Source organism: Mauremys mutica, chromosome 1 (assembly GCF_020497125.1).
Source record: "Mauremys mutica isolate MM-2020 ecotype Southern chromosome 1, ASM2049712v1, whole genome shotgun sequence".
Taxonomy (NCBI): Eukaryota; Metazoa; Chordata; order Testudines; family Geoemydidae; genus Mauremys; species Mauremys mutica.
Genome location: NC_059072.1, coordinates 51,161,511 through 51,178,684, shown reverse-complemented (window position 1 = coordinate 51,178,684; position 17,174 = coordinate 51,161,511). Strand labels below are relative to the sequence as shown.

Below are 17,174 nucleotides of genomic sequence, written 5' to 3'. Positions count from 1 at the left end.
TGTTTGTTACAGTAACAGAATTTTAGTGCAACAAAGCTAGTTTACATTCTTCCACAGTGTGTTTTCTGTATAACTTAGTGACAGGAGAACATAATGAGACTAAATATTTCAATAGAATATATAATGGATTATTTTACTTTGTGAAACAAGTCTGTATTGTCTGTGATCCCACCATAATTCTGCAGATAATTGTATAGCATAAATGTGTGTTGTATCTGCTCTGATGACATGCCTGTATAAAACAATGGGGGATCTCTTCGAGCTTTAGCATGTATACATAACTCCCATTAATGTTAGACATAGACTGTTATGTTCTGTGAAAAAGCCAGTTGAGGCCAAACAGTTTGAAAGCTCTGGGAATTTGAAGTTATAACCATAGCTTAAAAAATAAACTGTAAGTCAACTATCCTTCTAAATAGAATATCTTAAATATCTATTAATGGACATGCAGTTACACTTAATTTCAGCAATCTGGGACATTCTTATTTATTTATTAGTGATTCAGTTGCTTCAGGTCTTCACTTCACTTCAGTTACCTACCATACAGTAGTTTCTGAGCAACAAGGAGAGTAGGGTTGCTAGGTGTCCGGTTTTTGACCAGAACACCTGTTGAAAAGGGATCCTGGCAACTCCGGTCAGCACTTCTGACCGGGCCACTAAAAGTCCAGTTGGCAGCAGCCCCGGCCAGAGCCCTCACCCCCTCCCTCCCCCGCAGCCCAACCCCCTGCCCCAGCCTAGTGAAAATGAGCGAGGGTGTGGGAGAGCAAGCAACGGAGGGAGAGGGGGTGGATTGAGCAGGGATGGGGCCTCAGAGAAGGGGCAGAGGCCTCTGGGAAGGTGTGGGGCAGGACAAGAGTGTTCGGTTGCTGCAATTAAAAAGTTGGCAACCCTAAAGGAGAGAGAATCTATCATGGATATTTTTCAAATTACAGGCTGCTGATTCATGTGTGATCTAAGTGCACTAAACTGAATCAATAATAGCTAACAATATGTATTCTTCCTAACTTTTAGTAGAATTCTCTCTCATTACTTGCATAAATGGACAGGCCTAAAGTTGCAAAGAGTCCTGTGGCACCTTACAGACTAACAGACGTTTTGCAGCATGAGCTTTCGTGGGTGAATACCCACTTCTTCGGATGCAAGTGGTGGAAATTTCCAGGGGCAGGTATATATATGCAAGCAAGAAGCAAGCTAGAGATAATGAGGTTAGTTCAATCAGGGAGGATGAGGCCCTGTTCTAGCAGTAGAGGTGTGAAAACCAAGGGAGGAGAAACTGGTTCTGTAGTTGGTAAGCCATTCACAGTCTTTGTTTAATCCTGAGCTGATGGTGTCAAATTTGCAGATGAACTGAAGCTCAGCAGTTTCTCTTTGAAGTCTGGTCCTGAAGTTTTTTTGCTGTAGGACTAACCTCGTTATCTCTAGCTTGCTTCTTGCTTGCATATGTATACCTGCCCCTGGAAATTTCCACTACTTGCATCCAAAGAAGTGGGTATTCACCCACGAAAGCTCATGCTGCAAAACGTCTGTTAGTCTATAAGGTGCCACAGGATTCTTTGCTGCTTTTACAGATCCATACTAACATGGCTACCCCTCTGATACTTGAGGCCTAAAGTTGTTAATTATCCAAAAAAACTCTTTTTAAAAAGTAATTATTTTTAAAATCTAGAAAATGTTTTTTGGAGAGGGGTCTTTTTAAAGATTTTGTGTGTGTTTTTACATGTAATATAGGAGCTTTTTTATGTTAGTTGAATCCACAAAACACACTTTCAACCTTACTCCTTACTTGATATGTTTTTTTTTTGTTTGGGAATTTCCCAGTTTTTTGAGTGAACACAAAAAGCATAAATTTGGTTGGGATCTAAGGGACCCATATATACATGATATATGTTATGAGATGTACTAAAAATGAGTTTTTCCTCCTTCTACAAGTCTATATGATGTGGAATTGAGAGGGAAGTTATACCTGGGTGGGACTGGTATACAGTGAGGAGAGAGGGGATGAGGACTTTTATCCACATGGAAAACATTAAATGCTTAAAACCTTAGATCTGGGAAGATTAAAATACTGCATTCTACTACTTTAAGGCAGGCATGTCTCTGTTGGGAGCTGGTTCTGTACTTCTGCACAGGATCCCTTTGAAGTCAATGCGGTTCCTATGTGAGTAAGGGTCCATTTTATGGGGTGTGCTTTTCTTTTGTTTCTGGGGTGGGGGGAGGATTAGCACCTCAAGCAATAATATATTCATTCATTATAACCAATTGAGAGTGAAATATATACTATCCCCAGTAACAATGATTACAGTTATAATAGTTTGAATTAGTCAATAGTTTGAGTAGTAATACTGTGCTTCATAATTTGTAATAACAAAAGCTCTGATTTTTCTGCATGGTAACACAAAGCATCAGTTCTTGAAAGGTACAAAATGTCTGAAAGGTTTTGTCTGCAGTAACAGTAGGAACATAGACCTATACAAAGTGGTACATAAGAATGCAAAGCCCTTTGCCAGTAATGCACTCCACCAGTTATGAGATACTGTATCATGCGGGGAAACTTTCCTGACCCAGCTTGTGATCACTTTATGCCCTGAAGTATAAAGAAAAACACTTGTACTAGAGAATCGCAACAGTCCTCACTCCTGTTAATTCATATACAAAATAAAAGTGATCTCACACCGCATTTTATCAAAGATTTAATAGGAGAGGGCTATAATGAGGTCTCACGTTAATACTTCATTGCTGTTACAAAATCTGCTAGAGTTATGAAAGCTAAAGTATACTTGTGAAGTAAATGAATGAACTACACTCTGCATTATGCTTAGGTATTTTTAATTGGCTTTGTTCACTACAATGGGCTCTAGCTCATTAGTATGAAACAGTGATGCTCATCTTTAAATGTTAGAGCTAGAGGAGGTGCAGTAGTTGGAGATCATGTCTGATCACGGATACTGGAGTATAGTTTTCTAATCTATCATTCTTCTTTAAGTGTTTGTGTAATCCACACACCTTCTGGGTGTGGTATTCTATCCCATCTTGTGGGCACTGAGACCACTTAAAGAGAGAGAGAAAATGAGTCTGCTCTACAGCCTTAACTAACAGCCAGTTGGCTTTTAGCTCATGCAGTAGAGGCTTATGCACTAAGCTCCAAAGGTCCCCCGTTCGATCCTGCCCTTTGATGACCTGGGTCTGTCGGCGTTACACTTAGACATGTCATTTCCATTCTAGGTGGGCGCACACCCACATGTGGTCATTGGAGATTTTTGCCTTAGTGGTACTCATAGGGTTGGCTGTGACGCCCTCTGGAGTGCCATGCTCATGCCACGGTATATCAGGCGCCAGCGGCCCTGTGCCCTCTCCGTTCCTTCTTACCGCCCATGGTGGTTAGTCGGAGCGCCTTCCTTGCGTAAGCAAGAGCTAGTGGGTTTTTTTCTCTTATGAACTTCATGCCTTGGGCCTTTATACATAGTTTGTATACAATAGTAGCTGTTAAATAGCAGTTAAATATTGGTTAGTTAGTAGTTAGGGCCCCAGTCTCCCAGGTGTAAGCCCTGCTTGGACTGCAACAGGCTATGCCTGTGAGTGACCCCCATAGCAGCTGTCTTTAGTGCATGGGGGAGTCGCACGTTAAGGATCAGTGTCAGATTTGTAAGACCATTCGGCCCCACACCGAGGAGGAGCGGGATATCAGCCTCAGGGTCTCCTAATGGAGTCTGCCTTCCTCTCGGCTTCCAAGCCATCCAGACAGTTCTCACCGAGTGCTTCGGCCTCTGTGTGCAATGCACCACTGGCACTTGGCTCCTCCTGGCATTGTTTGACGTCGTCAGTGCTGAAGAAGAAAGCTAAGAAGCACTCCCCATCACCAAGCAACGTGGCCCAAGGGTCATCGACCAAAGGACCCGGGCCTGGCTGCCAGGTTACTCTGGAGCCATGTGATCGTGCCTCCCCGGATGGGGCTCCCAGCCCTCATAAAGGTATGCCACCAACTCCTGGGAGCAGTTGAGGACCCACACCCCTGCCTGCATCATCATCCTCCCAGACTCCCCAGGCACCGAGAGAGCACAGTTCTCCACCAGCTCCGTTGATGACTCCAGTGCCGCAGGATTTGGCTATGGCTCCCCTAGAAGGAAAGCCAGCCTCTAAGGACCCCTCAAGGGGAAGGGGAACACTGCCGGTCGCTGGACAGAAGGCGACGATCCTCTCTGTCGCGTCGAGGGTCCCAGGACAAGTCCAAGTCGTGTCATCCGTCGCCCAGACCAAGTCAAGATTCCTTCGGCATTACTCACCGGTACGAGGTCAGCACTCCCCATACTACTCCTGGCACCACTCGTCCTCTCATCAGTCGTCCTCTAGACATTGGTCCTGATCGACTGCTCAGTGATCCCCATCTTGGCACCGGTCTCCCCAGCACTGGTACTGCTCTCACCAGTACCGACACCAGTCTCCCACGTCTGGTCAGTGGTCGCCAATAGCCACGAGCAGCAAACAGATGCAGTCATCAGCAGCCCCTTCCTGGTTGCCAGAAGGGGATTCCTCCAGCACAGAGGGCCAGTTGAGCCCACTGCCCAGGTCCCATTGGCGAGATTGGTTGCCAGAACCTGCACTGTCGTCTGCAGCACTGCAGTGGCAGCACAGCCAGCGCAATGGCCTTATTGGACCATATAGGACATACCGGTCATGACGATGCCCCTTCTTAGCGCTCCTCAGTTGCTGTGTCAGAGCATCGACTGGTGGCACTGGGCTTGGTGCCGGGGGCCTGTTCAGAGACCAGAGTGGAGGAACTTGTGCCCACCCTGAAGCCTGCATCCCCGGTGGCAGTTGATGCCCCGGGACCTCCCCCAGAGTTCAATCTTCCTCCTCGTTCCCGGATGAAGCGATCGCGGGACCTTTGAGGGCTAGCCCCCTGGATGACTTCAGGGTGCATCAAGCCCTACTTCAGCACGTGGCCAAGAACTTGGGGCTGGAGGTGCAGGCGATGGCGAAGCAAGAGGACACCCTTTTCAATGGCCTCTATGCGCACCCAGGTCGCACCGCCTGTGCATAAAGAAGTTCTCAAGATAGCCTAGGACCTGTGGCAAACCCCCTCCTACATTCCTCCCACATCAAAATGGGCCTAGAAAAAGTATTTCGTTCTGGCCTCAGGCTCACTGGGTGTGTCTGCGGCCAATGAGAAGGACAAACAGGGTCACACCTCCTTGACTCACAAGAAGAAAGACGCCAAAAGGATTGATCTATTTGGGAGAAAGATTTATTCTTCCGCCAGCTTACAATTTTGGGTGGCGAACTATGAGGCCCTGTTGGGCAGATATAACTTGAACCTCTGGGATGATCTTAAAAAGTTCCAGGAGTCCCTCCTGCAGGGTCTAGCCCAAGAGTTCAGCACCCTGGTGGAGGAGAGTACTGCAGCGGCCAGATGCTCCCTGCGGATGGCCTGGGACGCAGTGGACTCAATGGCGTGGGTGGTCGCATCGGCAGTTGTGACGCCATGCAGCGCCTGGCTCCAAACGGTGGGCTTCTCCCAGGAAATGCAGATGTCCATTTTGACAGGGTTGGTCTTTTCTCTGAGCAGATGGACGCCATGCTGCACGGGTTGAAGCACACTAGAGCCACCCTTCGCTGGTTGGGCATGCATATGCCACAGTCTGCTAGAAAGTCCTTCCTGCCGCCCTCGCCACCAAGACCCTGGCAACCCCTCAGGCCTCTGCAAGAAGAAGGGATGTGAATTTTAGTCATTGACGCCCTTCTTCCTCCCACTCACTTGTGCAACCTGAGCCTGCCAAACATCTAGAGGGCCAAAAGCGCTCATTTTGAGGGTGTGCCCAAGAGCAGTGCCCCAGTTAGTCACCTGGATTCTTCTTGCCTTTTCCTCAACCGCCTCTCTCCCTACTGCTCATGGGTTACATCAGACCGCTGGGTCCTGGACATAATAGTTCGGGGTTATACCCTGCAATTTTTGGCTGCCCCTCCCTCCCACCCACCCCATCTCCCCATCCCTCTTCAGAGACCCTTCTCGCAAGCAACTCCTCATTCAGGAGATTGAAAAGCTCCTGTACTTGGGGGCGGTGGAGGAGGTTCCTCGGAACATGGAAGGGAGAGAATTCTACTCCCACTATTTCCTAATCCCAAAGGCCAAAGGGGGCCTCAACAAGTCTCTCAAGACTTGTTATGAGAAGTTTTGCATAGTCTCCTTGGCCTCCATCATCCCTTCCCTGGATCCAGGAGACTGGTATGCCACTCTCGACTCAAAGGACGCTTACTTTCATGTCTTCATATTCCCGGGACCCAGGAGTTTCCTGCTTTTCATAGTGGCTGGGCGCCACTTCCAGTTCATGGAGCTGGCCTTTGACCTGTCCTCGGCTCCCAGGGTGTTTACAGAATGCATGGCAGTGGTGGCAGCTTACCTGAGACTTCGAGGGGTCAGGATCTTCCCATATCTCAATGACAGGCTCATCAAGGGCATGTCCCCAGGGCAGGTGCAAAGGAACCTCGATCTGGTGTGTTCCACCTGCAGTGACCTGGGCCTGCTAATAAATACAGAAAAGTCCACATTAATGCCAGTCAAACTCAGAGTTTATCTGAGTGGTTCTCGGCTCCTCACAGGCCAGCGCCTTCCAGAAGCACGTTTTCAGGCCATGTCGGACCTGATCTCCCACATAAATAGCCACCCGCTTACTGTGGCCCACACGTGCCTTCAACTGATGGGCCACATGCAGATCAAGTCATGCTTGACTTCATCTGCGGTCTCTGCAAATGTGCCTGGCCTCGGTCTGTATCCCCAGCAGGCACGCCCTGGACCGCGTGGTCACAGTGCTGGGCCACATCCTCTCATCGCTGGACTGGTGGCTGGATTCCAAGTCAGTGCTGCAAGGAGTTCCCTTCACGTCACTTACCCTGGTCTCGGATGCATTGGATCTGGGCTGGGGAGCCCACTTCGGTGAGCTCAGCACTCAGGGCCAGTGGTTTCAATATTGGCTTAGCCCTTCATATCAATGTCAGGGAGCTCAGAGCAGTTCGCCTGGCCTGACAGGTGTTTTTGCCCACCTGGAAAGCAAGGTGGTGTAGGTCCTGATGGACAGTACCGCCGCGATGTATTCCATCAACAGGCAGGGCGGTGCCAGGTCTTCGGTCCTTTGTCAGGAGGTGCTCAGCCTCTGGGACTTTTGTGTGCAGCATGCCATTCATCTGGTAGCTTGCCTGGAACCAAGAATGTCCTGGCAGATCACCTCAGCAGAACCTTCTCGTATTGTCCTGAATGGTCGCTCCATCTGGAGGTGGTCAGCCTAATCCTCCACAGGTTGGGGACTCCCCAAATGGACCTGTTTGCATCCAAGCAGAACAGGAAGTGCCTCATGTTCTGTTCTCTGCAGGGAAGGGACAAGGGATCCCTGTCAAACCTTCTTGATTCAGTGGTCGGGGACACTGATGTACACCTTCCCACCGATACCTTTAATCCACAGGGTTCTGCTAAAGGTGAAGCAAGACAAGGCGAACGTCATCCTTATAGCCCCGGCATGGCCTTGCCAATGCTGGTTCAGCATGCTGTTGATTCTTTCAGCAGCTATCCCGCTGCAGCTGCCTCTTCGGCCAGATATGCTGTCTCAGAACCATGGCAATCTGTTGCATCCAAACCTGGTGACGGTGCACCTGGCAGCTTGGCTACTGCATGGCTAAGTATGGACAAATGGGAGTGCCCCACTGGTGTCTAACAGGTCCTACTGGGCAGCAGGAATCCCTCCACCAGGAGTATCTAAGTGGCGAAGTGGAAGCGGTTCTCGTGTTGGGCCTCGGATCAACGCATTCATGCTGAAGAAGCCCCGTTGCAGGACAACAACTATTTGCTGCACCTTAAGCTCCAGTATTTGTTGCTGTCTTCAGCCAGGGTACACCTGATGGCAATGTTCCCTCTAATTTTATCCATCCATGTGTGGAATAAATTTTGTTATACACACCGAGGTAATGTGCGGATGTGCGCCACCAGTAGAAACAAAAAACCTAGATATAATGTATATTTTTAAAAAGTTACTAGTAGGGATAATTACTCCAGCCAGGACAGGTTAGGCATTTTAGAACTCACTACTCAAAGAATTTAAGTGTAAGAGAGAAATAAAAATTATGAAATGCATTGACCAGTCAAAACACTAAAATAACCCACTTTGAAAGAATAAAATTGCAGAGAATATATATGCATTGTAGGAAGTACCAAGAAGTAACAGCAAACAAAAGTAACACAAGAGTGTGTGTGTGGGGGGGGGAGACAGACAGAAGACAGAGATTGTGTGCGCTGGGGAAGTCTCTGGGAGACCATGCACTGCCTCCAAGGTAAAGGCACTCACTCACTGCCCGGAACAGTGTTCAGACCTCAGACTCTTGGGGCTGTCCCCTCTCTCCTGCTGGGGTACAGGGGGAGGGGGACACCCTGATATCAACACACATACCCCTCTGCACAGCCAGCAGGAGGGTCCCAAGAGCAGCAGGGGCTCCAATGCAGAGGGCAGGAGCAACATGGCGGCAAAGCAGCAGGGGAGGGGCACCTGACTACACGCTGCTGGCTGGATGTGAGCGGCGCTGCTAAACAACTGCATGGCACTTCAGTTACTCCTGGGCAGCCGCCCAAGTGTGCAGCTTAGAGGGAATGCAGCCTGACAGCCATTTCAGCATTTCACCCTCCATTTCAAGGCAGGTCAGTCTTTGCCCATCCCATGATGGCGCGGTTCCTGAAAGCTCTGGAGCAACTTTACCCACATGTCTGGGACTCGGTTACCTGTGGGATCTGAATCTTGTGCTGTCAAGGCTCATGGGTCCCCCTTTCGAGCCCTTGGCTTCCTGCTCCCTCCTGCTTCTGTCCTGGAAGGTCTCCTTCTTGGTCACTATAATTTGGGCCCAGAGGGTGTCCGAGATGAGGGAGCTCATGTCGGAGCTGCCTTATACAGCCTTCTATAAGGACAAGGTCCAGCTGTGTTCGCACCCAGCTTTTCTGCCGAAGGTCATCTCCCAGTTTCATACTGGTCAAGACATATACTTGCCAGTGTTTTGTCCAAAGCCGCATGTGACGGATGAAGAACGCAGGCTGCATATCCTGAATGTCAGACAGGCGCTGGCCTTCTGCATAGATAGAACAAAGCCATTCCATAAGTCAGCACAGTTGTTCATTGCTGTCGCAGACAGGATGAAGAGTTGTCCAGTGTCTGCCCAGAGAATCTCGTCTTGGATCAGGGCCTGCATCCACTACTGCTATGAGCTGGCAAAGGTGCCCCTGCTGGCAATTGTGACTGCTCACTCGACTAGGACACAGGTGTCATCGGCTGCCTTCCTGGTCCAGGTACCGATCCAAGAAATCTGTCAGGCTGCCACCCAGTCGTCCATCCACACGTTCGCATCCTTACCCAGGAAGCTCGATATGACGCTGCTTTTGGCAGGGCAATACTGCAAGCTGCAAGACTGTGAACTCTGAGCCTGCCTCCAGGTATACTGCTTGTGAGATACCTAGAATGGAATCGACATGAAGAAAAAACAGTTACCTACCTCTTTGTAACTGTTGTTCTTCGAGATGTGTTGCTCATGTCCATTCCTTTACCTGCCCTCCGCCCTCCTGCACCGCTGTCGAAGTTGTTGGCAAGAAGGAACTGAGAGGGTGTGGGGCCAGCAGTGCCTGTTATACCGAGGCATGAGCGTGGCACTCCAGAGGGCGCCACAGCTATCCATACAGGTACCACTAAGACCAAAATCTCTGACAACCATGCACATGGGCGCATGCACACATAAAATGGAATGGGCACGAGCAACACATCTCGAAGAACAACGATTACAAAAAGATAGGTAACCATTTTTTCCCATGATCACCATTACTTTCACATTTGCCACCCTCTCATCTTTTGATATACTAGTTCCTATTAGTAAAATATTAACAGTACATGTTTTTGTTAGTGGCTCAGAGACCCCAGAACTCTCAGATGGTTGCCATCTGTTATTAGTGATGTACTGCAACTGAATTTCTTGAGCTGTTTTGTTACCTCGCTTTTATCTTCTTTTTGATAACTCAATGTGGTATGTTCAATCTTTTTTACCTAAACCATCACTTCCACAGGAATTTTCTTTCCCCCTCCCCCCCGTATTTCTTTTTATCTTTCCAAAATTTCTTTGCTTTTGCAAATTACAATAGGTGATACTTGGCTTTGTTTCCAAAAATGAATTTTAAAAGTACACTGTGTAGAAAAAACCTGTGTTGTCTCCTTGCCCGAGTGGCTCATTCCTGGTTTGAAGCAAGCACAGATCCTGTTTAATTCAAAGAATCTTTGAATACAGGTGAAATTTATATTTGTGTGCTATTATGTTTTCTTCTTACTAATCTTGCCTTTGTTTAAAAGTGGTAATTCTGGAGAGTCAGCCCATTATTTCAAAAAGATGCAATAGTACTTTCCACTTAATTAAGAAACAAGATTGTAGCTATTTAATGTGTTCCATTTCATTCTTAAATTAGCTCCTTTGGTAAACTACCATAAAATTTAGGAAGTAAAAGAAGCTTTATCAGAATTGTTGACACTATACTAATTAGCATGTATATTTAATCAGAACATAGCACAGTGTATAGGATTAATTAGGCTCCATAAATTTCCCCTCTACCAGGGTGAAGCTTACAAACCTAGGATCTCAGAGAATAATTGATCACCATCCCTTTATAACAGCCTTTAAGATACTTGAAGATTGTAATCAGGTCTGTCCTCAGTGTTCTTTTCTCAAGACTAAACATGCCCAGGTTTTTTTAAGTTTTCCTCATAGCTCAGGTTTTCTAAACCTTTGATCACTTCTGTTGCTCTCCTCTGGACTCTCTCCAGTTTGTCCACATCTTTCCTAAAGCATGGCATGAAGAACTGAACACAGTACTGCAGCTGAGGACTCATCAGTGCCTAATAGAGCAGGACAGTTACTTTCTGTCTGTTACATACAACACTTATGTTACCACACCCCAGAATGATATTAGCCTTTTTTACAAATGTATCCCATTGTTAACTCTTATTCAGTTAGTGATCCTCTATAACCCCCAGATCCTTTTCTATGGTACTGCTGCCTAGCCAGTTATTCCCCATTTTGTAGTTGTGTATTCAATTGTTTCCTTCCTAAGTGGAGTATTTGCACTTGTCTTTACTGAATGTCACCTTATTGATTTCAGACAAATTGGAGAATTCATGAAAATTCTTCTGAATTCTAATCATAGAATATCAGGGTTGGAAGGGACCTCAGGAGGTCATCTACTCCAACCCCCTAGTCAAAGCAGGACCAATCCCCAGACAGATTTTTACACCAGTTTCCTAAACACCCCCCTCAAGGATTGAACTCACAACCCTGAATTTAGCAGGCTAATGCTCAAACCACTGATCCTGTCGTCTAAAGTGCTTGCAACCCCTTCCAGCTTGGAGTCATCTGAATATTTTATAAGCATACTCTCTGCTCCATTATCCAAGTCATTTAATGAAAATATTGAATAGTACTGGATCGAGGACTGACCCCTGCAGGACCCCACTAGATATGCCATCCTAGTTTGATAGCAAACATTGATAACTACTCAGTACAGTCCTTCAGCCAGTTGTGCACCCACCTTATAGTAATTTCATCTAGACCACATTTCCCTCGTTTTGCTTATCAGAATGTCATGTCACAAGCCTTAATAAAATCAAGATGTGTCACATCTGCAGCTCCTTCCCGTCTCTCTCCCTCCTCCCCCCCCCATGCCTGTAACCCTGTGAAAGAAGGAAATTAGGTTGGTTTAGCATGATTTGTTCGTGACAAATCTATCTCAGATGTTATTTATTACCCTATTATCCTGTGGGTGCTTTACAGACTGATTGTTTAATAATTTATTCCACTATTTTTCCGAGTACCAAAGTTAGGCTGACTGGTCTATAATTCCCTGGGTTCTCTTTGTCCCCCTATTTAAAGATAGGTACAATGTTCTCTGGAACCTTACCTGTCCTCCATGAATTCTCAAAGATAACTGCTAATGACTTACAGATTGCTTTAGCTAGTTCCTTCAGTATCCTAGAGTTCATTTCCTCAGGCCCTGCAGACTTAAATACATCTACCCTATCTAAATATTCTTTAACATGTTCTTTCTCTATTTTGTCTTGTTCCTTTTTCTTGTTAATATTAATTTTGTTAATCATCTGGTCACCATTAATTTTATTAGTGAAGACTGAAGCAAAATAGTACTCCCTGGGGGAATTCTGCACCAAAAAATTAAAAATTCTGCAAAATTTTGCTTATTTTATTTGTCAAAATAACATATAATCACACCAGTTTCAATTATTTGGTAATTTATTTCAAAATACCTGTCAGCAACTACATCTATAACAATACAGACACAAAAATATTCCCTCAGGAGTAGAGAGTTAAAGAAACCCCTGTTTCTCTGCCCCCTCCCACTCAGAGCCCAAGAGGGGGGCCAGACACCTGCACCCCCTACCCCAGAGTCCAGGCATGGGGGCCCCCGCAGCCCAGACACCCTAGCCTCCAGAGTCCAGCTGCAGGCCTCCTTGCCCAGACACTCGCACCCCCTAGTCCCCCAGAGCCCAGCCACGGGGACTCCCCCATCCAGAAACCCACATCCCTTAACCACCAGAACCCAGGGATCCAGAGGGAGAAAAAGCCTGATCCTGGATCCCAGCTTGTGTGGAGTTTCCTGCGCACCATCTCTTTCCTTCAGGATGTGCAAGGAACTGCAGCTCCTGGAACCCTCCAGCTCCTCCCCCTCCCACCTCACAGTATCTTCTATTTGCAAGTTGGGCTCTGCTGGGTCCAGCAGCCTCTAGTGGCAGCTAGCAGCTCTGCAGCCCATTTCTGTAGGAGAAAAAGGAAATTCTGCATGCACATTAATTTCTGTGCAAATTCTGCATGCACAATGGTGCAGAATTTCCCCTGGAGTAAAAATAGGCATTCAACACCTCAGCCTTCTTGATGTCATCTGTTATTAGCTCTTCTTCCCTTTTTTCCCTCATCGCTCTCTTGCTCCTAATGTGTTTATAGCACCTCTTATTGCTTATGTCCATTGCTAAGTATAAATTATTTGTTTCTCATTTGTAACTCAGCCTTTCTGATTTTGTATATGCTTTATGTATCCCTGAATGTTTGTATATTATTCGTTTGTACTTATCCTCAGCCATGTGTGCATGTTTTGACTTTTGTAGGATTCCTTTTTTGATTTTTCAGGTCATTAAAGTGCACCTGATGGAGCCACATCGGCCGCTTACTATACTTCCTCTCTTTCCTTCATATCAGAATAGTTTGCTGTTGTGTCTTTAATAATATCTTTGTAAATCTAAACGGTTGTTGTTGTTAAGAAAAGAGTGGTTACTCCAATTTTTCTGCAACACATCAAAAACCAATATGAGCTTGCTTTTGTTGCAAAAGGTAACTTGCGGTCACTGTAACCTGAGCTGTACATATTCCTTATTATGACATAGTTGGTAACGCTTGTGCGCTAACTGAGGAATAAACAAAAGGGAACTGTACCAATTTCTGACTAATCAGAAATAGAAGATAAAAATCAAAAGTAACCAAATTGACCGTGGGGGGAGGGAGAGTCCACATTTTTTTGTGTGTAGGATTTTCCTGTGTCAGGAAACTGGAACTCTGTTTCAGCTTGTGGTGTTTGCTTGTAATTCTTCCTTTTTGGGGGGGTTGGGCAATGTTTGCACACCCATACCGCCTCCCCCACTTTAGGTAGATACCGTAGATCTAAACTGGCCTTCCTCTTCATACCTCTACACAGTATTCTCAGGTAACATAGGCTCAACATTTGTTTTGGGGTGTTTTGGGGAGATGGATAAATATTGCACAATTCCTGCATCACTGATAGGAACTAGTATAGGGAAAAGCCAGTTACTCCTCTCCATAGTTCTGTCATTATTTGACCATATTTATAGGATTCTGCAAACTTACATGATTCTTTAGAAAGATATTGTCACAAGCAGGATATGGGCAGTCTGGCCTAGCAGATGGAACTAGGAGTCAGGCCTAGTGGTCAGAGCCCAAGCCAGGAAGCAGGAGTCGAAGCTGGGAGACAAAGGTGAGCTGAGATGCAGGTCTGTCACTATGATTGACAGAGATGTATCTCATTACACAGACATCTCCTGGAACTCCTCTTGGGCTAAAGTAGGGTTTGTAGACCAATCAGGGACCATGAGGGAAGCAGTCAGTCCAACCTGCTGAGTGGATACTTCCTGTGCTATTTATCTCCAGAGGGTTTGTGTGACACTACCATAGCTGTCAGGTAGTGGCACAGAGGCACTGGTTGTCACCCAGACCCAGGTTCCAGGCCCATCCTCACATAATCTTGAAGATAAGTTGCCCCATGAATTTACGTCAGGCCCCAAACTTGCAAAACTCTTATGGACATGAATATCCTTACTTACCTGAGTAGACCCATTTAATTTTGTAACCCTTCTGCCTGTCTGAGTTAGCAACAACAAGGGTTCAGTATCTAGGAGTTCGGTTTCAATAACACAATGCAAAACCAGCTCGAGCCCCCAACCAGTGCCCTGGGACAATTACATATCGCCCCCCGGGCGCCTCTAAGACACATTACTTCCCCTCTCGCAAGCACGGAGTCTTAGTGTAGCAAAATCCTTTTAATAAAGGAGGGAAACAATGCAACATCATGTTGAGGAAACACCACAAACAGGATTCATAACACAAACTATGAGCAAAAGACCCACCCCCAAGTAAGTTTGGCAGTGTCCTTTTCCCCTCAGGGTCTTAAGTCCAGCAACCCAGAAATCACCCAAAAGTCCAACAACTCATAAGTCTCTGTCCCTGGTCAGTGCAGCCCCAGAGTTCAAAAGTTTATCTGTAGAGTTTTACCTCCCAGCCTGGGTGGCAATGGGGAAGGGGGCACGGGGGTATTAAGGGGCACCTTACGTGGTCTGAGGCTGACTGCTCCACCTTTCCGTGGGGTTCTGCTGCAGCCTTCACCGCGAGCCACTCCGCCAGCCGCTCTGCTCCACTCCACACAGCCGTCCCATGAGCCGCTCCAGCCGTTCTGTGAACTGCTCCACCAGCCATCCCGCAAACTGTTCCACTCTGCCAGCCACTCCGCTCCGCCAGCTGTCCCAGGAGCCACTCCAGCTGTCCCACGAACTGCTCTGCCAGCCGCTCCACAATATCTTCAGGCCTCCCCACTACCTAACATAGCACTCAGTGAGTTCAGCTTTTTAGTGATTTCAGCTTGTAGTAGGGGAGCCTCAGTGCTGATGCACCAATGGCCCAAAGTGAATTCAGCTCAGTCGCCTGTAACTAGACTCCTAATAGAATCAAAATTACCTCTGATATTCCACAGTGGAGAGAGGAGGGGGTGCAATTGGTGTTTCAAGCTCTCAAAAGGGGACCATACCATCAGGTACAAATACCTGTCCCCAGCATCTTTCAATTCACTGGGTTGTGGAACCCTTGTCTAGCGAGTGCTACTTAGTTGATGGTGAGTCCCTGTGTCATAAAACAGTTCCACTGTACTTGATTCACGTAATCAGGGTAACACTTTATTCTTCCTGCCCCAATAACAGAAACTGGGGATCCCACAGCAGCCAAAGTGACCATTTGGGCCGCTGTGGGCTCTTGCTAGGTGGGGTGGGTGTGCCTATGCAAACAAGAACAGCCCCTGAAGTTCTTTTCCACAACTCACCACAATTCACCACCCGATGTCAGGGTAGAGCTCATCCTGACTCTGCTTACAATTTAATGGGACTGGAATACTCAAATAGGTAAAGTTATTCACATCCATAAGTTGTTTGCAAGTTTGGGCCCTAAGATAAACAAGGTAAACAAAAGCTAGACCTAAAACCAAAGTTCAGGAAGAGGACAGCTGTGGAGAGATTGTTGGAAAGAAGAAGATAAGTAATGTTTATGGAAGAGTGTCTTTTAAAGACGATTTTGAAGGAGATGAGACGGCCTGATGGTATAGCATGCTAAGAGTAAACAAGAAACAATGCAATAAGTAATGCAACAGATAGGGAATGAGGGCAGGAGTAGGAGGAAGCGAGACGAGAGAAGAAGTCTGGTGCAGTATTATATAAGGCAGGGATGGGCAATTACCGGCCTGGGGGGTTGCTTCTGGCCTTCCAGATCATTTTATTTTGGTCCACCACAGCCCAGCTCGGGACAAGGGATCCAGTGGCAGCAGGGCCAGGAAGGGAGAATGGTGAGGGCCCTGCCTGCCCACAGATATGCATGTCACATGACGCTGTGGCAAGACCAAAGAGTTGGAGAGGGAAGTTGGGCCCAGCCCTGAGAGACAGGAGCTGCCAATGCAGGGTGAGTGCACAGTTGTCTCACTCTCCACCCCTTTCTTGCTTCTGGAACCTGGACCTGCACCATCCATGACACATACTCCAGACTGCCAAAGCGTTTTAGTGGATTCCGTGTCCCTCTAGCACAGTGGTTCTCAAACTTTTGTACTGGTGACCCCTTTCACATAGCAAGCCTCTAAACCCCCTTATAAATTAAAGACACTTTTAAACATATTTAATCCCATTATAAATGCTGGAAGGAAAGTGGGGTTTGGGGTGGAGGCTGACACCTCGTGATCTGCCATGTGACCCCCTCAGGGGTCCCGACCCCCAGTTTGAAAACCCCTGCTCTAGCACCTTAAAGTTGCCTATCCCTGATATAGGGCATTTAAGGTGCAAGCAACGAACTTGAATTTGATGTGGTAAGAATTGGAAAGCTAATGAAGAGGCTTGAGGAGATGACGGTGACATGGCTGAAATGACTGGAGGGGCAGAAAACTTTAGTAATGGTATCTTGGCTGCAGTGGAGGAGGAGTAAGTGAGAAGAGGGCAGACCAGAAAGGAGGTTGCAGCAACTAAGGTAGAAGAGCATCAATGGATGGATAAGAGATTTAGCAATGGGGATAGTGAGGAAGGAGCTAATACCCTGAGTGACTGCAGTTGGTGTAGGTACAGATGTGTGGTGTTGGGTGTGAACCAGTGCCAGGAGGAGAGAGAAGCAACAACAAATAAGTACAGCAAAAGCTATAACGGGTCGGCAGCCTTTCAGAAGTGGTGTGCCGAGTCTTCATTTATTCACTCTAATTTAAGGTTTCGTGTGTCAGTAATACATTAACATTTTTAGAAGGTCTCTTTCTATAAGTCTATAATATATAACTAAACTATTGTTGTATGTAAAGTAAATAA

General features: G+C 46.8%; 1 protein-coding gene across 4 annotated transcripts in view; it reads left to right on the top strand.

Annotated features, from left to right (window-relative positions):
* ZNF277 (zinc finger protein 277) overlaps positions 1-17,174 on the top strand; it is an 81,297-nt gene that overhangs the window by 6,125 nt on the left and 57,998 nt on the right. For 2 of the 4 annotated variants that reach the window (XM_044997204.1, XM_044997177.1), the window contains exon 2: positions 2,090-2,158. The exons of 1 other annotated variant lie outside the window; for it this stretch is intronic. In XM_044997204.1, the coding sequence (XP_044853139.1) occupies positions 2,090-2,158 (69 nt within the window). Of the gene's footprint in view, positions 1-2,089; positions 2,159-16,271; positions 16,294-17,174 lie in introns of those variants that run through there. One more of the 4 variants, XM_044997195.1, reaches the window with a different exon arrangement.